Source organism: Penaeus chinensis, chromosome 21 (assembly GCF_019202785.1).
Source record: "Penaeus chinensis breed Huanghai No. 1 chromosome 21, ASM1920278v2, whole genome shotgun sequence".
In the NCBI taxonomy this organism is placed as follows: Eukaryota; Metazoa; Arthropoda; class Malacostraca; order Decapoda; family Penaeidae; genus Penaeus; species Penaeus chinensis.
Window position 1 is genome coordinate 4,767,424 of NC_061839.1, and position 6,597 is coordinate 4,774,020.

Genomic DNA, 6,597 nt, shown 5'->3' on the forward strand with positions numbered 1-6,597 from the left:
GACATGGAGGTGCGTTGTATGTGCAACTGATGGTGCGTGAAGGAGAGCATATGAAGGTGTAACAGCGTGTGAATTTGGGTTTTATATATTATATGAATAAACGGGTAAACGTCAAACACGTTTAAAATATGTAAATAACAGAATATTTGTGGCCGTGCGCGACGTATCTTTGTCAGGGCAGGAACCATCCACGGCCCAGCGCGCACGCGGGATCAGCATGGTGAGCACCAGGCAATGGCCTCTCCCTACCCAGACAAACAACGTTAGTGATACTTAATCGTAATGATAAGTCTGATATGCGAAACTGAGCCTCGCCCGGGATATACCTATGAAGGCCGACTATGCTGTCGCTCAACGTGTGTCAGCTGGTGCTGACTCGACTGAGTTTAGTCCTTTAAATTACCCACTGTGCCAATTGACATCATAAATAGCTGATACAGCCTTTTCAAATTTCACTCACTCATTCCGGCCGGTTATTTAGACGTCTGTTTAAAGGAACCTGCGAGGATATTCACCCAAAACTCGTTGACTGAACCGTGACTCTGTAAAGACAACGAGAAGTAAAGAAAGAAAGAAAGAAAAATCCGGTGACACCCGACAACGAAGAATACTGAGCGGGTTGGCCACTCTCTCGCGTAGTGTATTTCCCGCGCCCTCGCGTGACAGACCAACAGACTAAACTCACGTCGAGAGAGTGAGTGGGATTTGCCCGGGCCTTCCATTTATAACTGTATCAGCTATTTATGGGTGTCTCAACTGGTTTGCCAGTATAGAAACCATTCATCAAAGCCTCCGGGTTTGTACAATGTGTCTGTGTGTGATGCAACTGTCACCTGGAGGTCACTGACACTCTCTAATCGAGTCGGAATTAGTCGGCACAGACTTTCTTTTAAATCTATCTGTAAAGTTTGTAAATCTGTAAAGAGAATACAAAGTGAATCTGGCAACAAGTACCTCGCAGTCTGTGGAGGTTTGAATTCCTCGCAGAATTCCTCTTCGAATAACCTATAAATATGAATTCTCATCTCTTCTAGTCTGTCTCCGCAATACTATGCGCCTCTTTCCTCTCACCAGGGAGAAAGGCGGAGACAGGAAGGAAAAGAGAGAGAGGAAAACGTCGAAAATGGGGAGTGGTTAGTGACCAGACAATAGGAAGATGGTGCAAATAAACAAGATGAAACAGACCAGTGATTGGCATGACCGTCCACGCGACGTACAGGTGATGGAGATATGGTCTGGGTGGAAGGAAGATAAAAAGACCCCCCAACTCAACCTTATCGCCCTCGACAGATAACGTCGATAATCATACTGCTATCGAATCCGAAGTCACAGCGAGAGACGGTGGCCATTCCATTACCGCTCGGACGGGTCTCACGCAGAAGGTGCTCCTGAAACGACACGGTCAAAGTGATATTAATAGCGAAAAATAGGTAACTATGTGGGCATCAGTGCTATATTTGATCACCACGGTGCTCCTCGCGTATGGACTGAGGCATGTGCTGCTGCGCGAGGCGAGGAAGCTGCACGGCGTGTACAGCGAACCAGGTGATCTTTGTTGTTGTTCGTGTGTGTGTGTGTGTGTGTGTGTGTGTGTGTGTGTGTGTGTGTGTGTGTGTGTGTGTGTGTGTGTGTGTGTGTTCTTGCGTGCATATGTGTATGTGTTACTGAAAACATGTAATGCAGTAATACAAAACAACAACAACAACAACAAAAAACCTGCGATATGATAGAGAAATCATTAAAATCAGGAAGATTCTGCGTTGTCTGTGTAACCAAGTCATCGATCTTTTCATCCGTAGATCAGAGAAATGATTATCTCATGATTTCTTAAGGTTTCCTTTACCTGCTGAGCCGCGTTCTTTCTTTGTTTCTTTCTTTATAGTATAAAATAATACTTGCCGATATTTATTCCTATGATAATTATGCTTTCATTGATAACCATCGTCATCGTCATCATCATCATCATCATCATCATCATCATCATCATCATCATCATCATCATCATCATCATCATCATCATCATCAACATCATCATCATCATCATCGTTTTCATTATTTATATGATTATTATGTTGATAATTGTTTATTTCACTGGTAAATGTATTACAGCTGCCATAACAAACAAAACATGAATATATTATGGGAGGTCCGTATATTTCGGACATGCCAGTAAAATTTGAGACATTCTAGTCTCTCTCTCTCTCTTTCTCTTTTCTCTCTCTCTCTCTCTCTCTCTCTTTCTCTCTCTCTCTCTCTCTCCCTTTCTCTCTCTCTCTCTCTCTCTCTCTCTCTCTCTCTCTCTCTCCCTCCCTCTCCCTCTCCCTCTCTCTCTCTCTCTCTCTCTCTCTCTCTCTCTCTCTCTCTCTCTCTCTCTCTCTCTCTCTCTCTCTCTCCCTCTCTCTCTCTCTCTCCCTCTCTCTCTCCCTCTCTCCCTCTCTCTCTCTCTCTCTCTCTCTCTCTCTCTCTCTCTCTCTCTCTCTCTCTCTCTCTCTCTCTCTCTCTCTCTCTCTCTCTCCCTCTCTCTCTGTCAGTCCGTTTTTCTTCGTACAAAAATTCCTATATCCTTTTCAGCAATACCTAGATTAACAGTAATACTACGGCACAAGTACTCGTTTAACGGTAATAGGCAAACTGCCCTCCCTTAGGCAAGACAGAACCCGGAATTATGTGGGGGAATGGTCAGAGCTGGCGGGGGAGGGGGAGGGGTTGGAGGAGGAGGAAGTGGATGGTAAGGGAAGGGAGGGGAAGGGGGAAGATAGGGTGGGGAGGAGGAAGGGAGGGTAGGGAAAGGAGGGTAGGGGGAGGAAAGGACGTGGAGAAGGGGGAGGAGGAAGAAAAAGGGTGAGGAGAGGGAGAGGGAAGAGGAAGGGAAGGGAGGGGAGGAGGAGGAGGGAAGTAAGGGAAGGGAGGGTAAGGGTAGGGCGGGGGTGAGGAGAGAACGTGAAGAGCGGGAGGAGAAAATATGCAGAAAAAAATGGTACTAGTAGTAGAAGAAAAAAAGAGTGAAACGAAGGGAAAGGAAGAGAAAGGGAATGATAATGATGACGGTGATGATGTTGATGATGATGATGATGATGATGATGATGATGATGATGATGATGATGATGAGGAGGAGGAGGAGGAGGAGGAGGAGGAGGAGGAGGAGGAGCGAGTGATTATGGTAATGGTTGAGGAATTCAAGGAGAGGAAGAAACAGAGAAAGTTAAGGAGAAAGAAAGAAGGAATGAGGAAGCAGTGATCATGGTAAAGATACCACTGAAGGTGAAAGAGGAGGAGGAAAGGGATCGCGAGACAATGATAAACCGAAGACGACTAAAAAGGGTTAGGGGGTCGGCAAAATACCGAGAAAAAAATCAGAAAAAAAAAATCATGCATTCGGGTATAATGTCAGGAAGTTTCACGGTAAAATTCCTAAAAAGTAAGAACGCTATGACTAATGTTCTTCCCCCTTTGACGGTACGCTCTGTTTCGTGTACGCATATATCTGGTACACAGGAATTGCTTTTCGCCGAAATAAAATAAGATGAAACGATTGCAATAGTTTTTTCCGACATCTACATATTAAATGTCAACTTTTCCCGGGGTATAAAGTCATATCACTGGCATCTCGGTCCGCATACACCAACATATAGTTCATATAACACAACAGGAACAATACGCAACACAAGGCAAAACGTCCACACAGACGGACCGTGAACGCTGTCGCCCTCGTTTACGAGGTGATCGCTCTCGGTTTCGCTAACAAGCGCCAGGTCAACGTCATTCTACGAGATGTCAGCAAGTGTCTGGCTGACACAATTACAACTCCCGACACACTAAACACGCCTCCTCTGCAGGTTCCTGAACGACAGGAGTGCCACAGTGTGCCTAGGAACCCACTTGGGCACCCCTCTCCACCTGGGAAGCTTTAGATCGCCAACTCTTTTTAACCTATATACAGCCTGGTAGAATCCAACACCTTACAGTAAATATTATTCCTATGCAGACGATATCAGATAACACACCTCTCTGAATCTTAACATATAGACAGACTATCTGCAGAAACTCTACGCAGAACATGTAGCATAGAACCATACGAATTCACAGACAAGCATGAACACCCGAGCCCAATTCTGCGAACAAGAAGACGAACACTAGAACACCATGGAAAACACACAAGCAAACCTAGTGGCCCAGATCACTATCACACATAAAGCAACAAACACCCATACTCATATACGTACCCACTCGAGGGCAGTGAGGTTATGCTAGTACCAGATTTAAGTTTTATCTTCACGTAAAGAAATAAAAACAAACAGACAAAAATAATAGTAAATAGATAAATCAAATCAGAAATCGAGGTCAGAATAACAGAGGTTTGGTTAACTCACGTTGCACAGCATCACCTCCACCAGCAGCCACAGTGTGGCCTGGATTAGGCAAGCACGAAGGGAAAAAAAATATATAGAGAAAATGAAAAAATATATATAGATAGATAAATATAATCGTTCTCATATTTAGTTCATTGTTCAAAATGCCGTAGCTGCAAAATAAGCTCACCATTAACTTGCCTTTCTGTTACCTGCACTTTGGTCCAAGCATCACACACACATACACACACACACACACACACACACACACACACACACACACACACACACACACACACACACACACACACACACACACACACACACACACACACACACACACACATATACACACATACACACACACATACACACACACACACACACACACACACACACACACACACACACACACACACACACACACACACACACACACACACACACACACATTCACGCACACCACACAAACACACATTACATTGACTGTACTCATGTGCCAATTTGCAGTCCAGAAGGAAAGGATGCTGAAAGATACCGATGCAGGAAAGGGTGCGTTTCCATCACAGCGCAAGGCATATGTGATCCAGACCTAGAGTTCACAAATATCATTATCAGTTGGCCCGGAAGTGCACATGACATCAGGATGTTTGATAACTCCAGGATATGTCATTTACTAGAGCAAGGACATCATGCTGGTTATTCTCTAGGGGACAGTGGCTATCCTTGTCGAAAATACTTGCCGACTCCAGTAAATGAAAAATGCGTACAATACAGCACATGCAAAAATAAGAAGTACAACTGAGCGTGCATTCGGTGTGTTGAAAAGGCGCTTTGCATGTCTTTGCAGCGTTGCATAATTAAGCAATTGCTGAGAAGATTATTATCCTAGAGGGAAAAAAGACATAGATAAACCAGAACAAAATGAAGTACAGTATAAAATCAATGACAAAGTCGCCAGGGATATGATATCAGAAATCGTGTTTATTTTTACTGGTAGAAAGGGTCATTTTAATACATGCATTGCATTCCTTTTTACTAGGTACATATTTCTACTGATATGTACATGCAGGCAATAATTTTGATTTGTCAAATAACTATCAATAATGGCTGGAAGGATTATTTATTATTTATTGATGATGACAGGAATGGTATTATCAGAAATTGTTTAAAAGTAGAATTTCTTATATTCTGAGTTAGCTCTATTCCAATTATATGTTTCAAGTGTTGATTTATTATACAATGATGGGCTATGTATTAATTAATTGGCTTGTAATATATGATACAGGTATGGAATGAAAGTATTACTTACTATCATGATTTTAATTCACACGTGATTGTTCATGTCTTTCCAAAGTTAGTGCCCTGAAGCTGCAGAAATTGTTTGGCTTCATTTAAGAAGGAAATGACTCCATCTGCAACCCTTTTGAAGTCACTTGCAAAGTTTTATACAGATGTCCGAAGTGTTTCACATGTCTTAGAAAACTCCTCTCTATTTGCTTGCAGAAGTTGGACATCACGGAGCTTTTTCGTATTGATCGTGATCCTCTGCCACATTTCTAAGTTAACACTTAACTACAATTTATATTTACATTTTAGAAGACCCTATGAGAATAATTCAGTGCAATAATGAAATGGAATTACCATTACAGTGACTCTTAATTATATAGTGACTATAGTATTATATATAATATCTTACATGTTTACTACCACCCTCTACATTTGTTATGATCGCGTCCGCTGAGAAGGCGCCCTGCAAGTTGTACTTTTCTGCGAGAAAACTGCAGTAAACAAGAAGGAAACTCCCAATTAACGTTCGACAAGAAGTAAAAAAGTGGCAGGAAAATATTTCATATAATTTATAATGTGGAGTTATCTTCAACGACTGTAAAATCGCATACTGTTGTAGGTGTCTCATAAGGACAATTTAAAGACAGTCATATACGACATTTACGCGGAGCCATGGACAAAATTTCTGTCAAAGTTAAAAAAAAAAAAAAACATCAATCGGACTTTTTTTCGGTCTGGTAAAGCCAATTGTCTCGAAATTATACTTTTTTTAAACGTATTTTTAACTATTGAACTGATCCTAGAAAGAGGGGGAGGAACGTAAAAATGCCATTTAAAACATTTAATTATTTTAAAAATAATTGCGTAATCTAAGAGCATATTTTAGACGTTGCAAACCCGAATAATATTGCAACTAATATAAAAAAAAAACGAAAAAATCGTTTTTGATCGTTTGGTA

At 41.8% G+C, this 6,597-nt stretch overlaps 1 protein-coding gene across 2 annotated transcripts in view; it reads left to right on the forward strand.

Annotated features, from left to right (window-relative positions):
- The first annotated feature begins 672 nt into the window (after positions 1-672).
- Positions 673-6,597, forward strand: part of LOC125036648 (putative phosphoenolpyruvate synthase) — a 38,979-nt gene continuing 33,054 nt past the window's right edge. The window contains exon 1 of one of the 2 annotated variants that reach the window (XR_007115912.1): positions 673-1,545. Coding sequence is in view for 1 of the 2 variants with exons in the window: in XM_047629429.1 (XP_047485385.1) it covers positions 1,437-1,545 (109 nt within the window). In the remaining variant the exon portion in view is untranslated. The remainder of the gene's footprint in view (positions 1,546-6,597) is intronic. The other variant, XM_047629429.1, reaches the window with a different exon arrangement.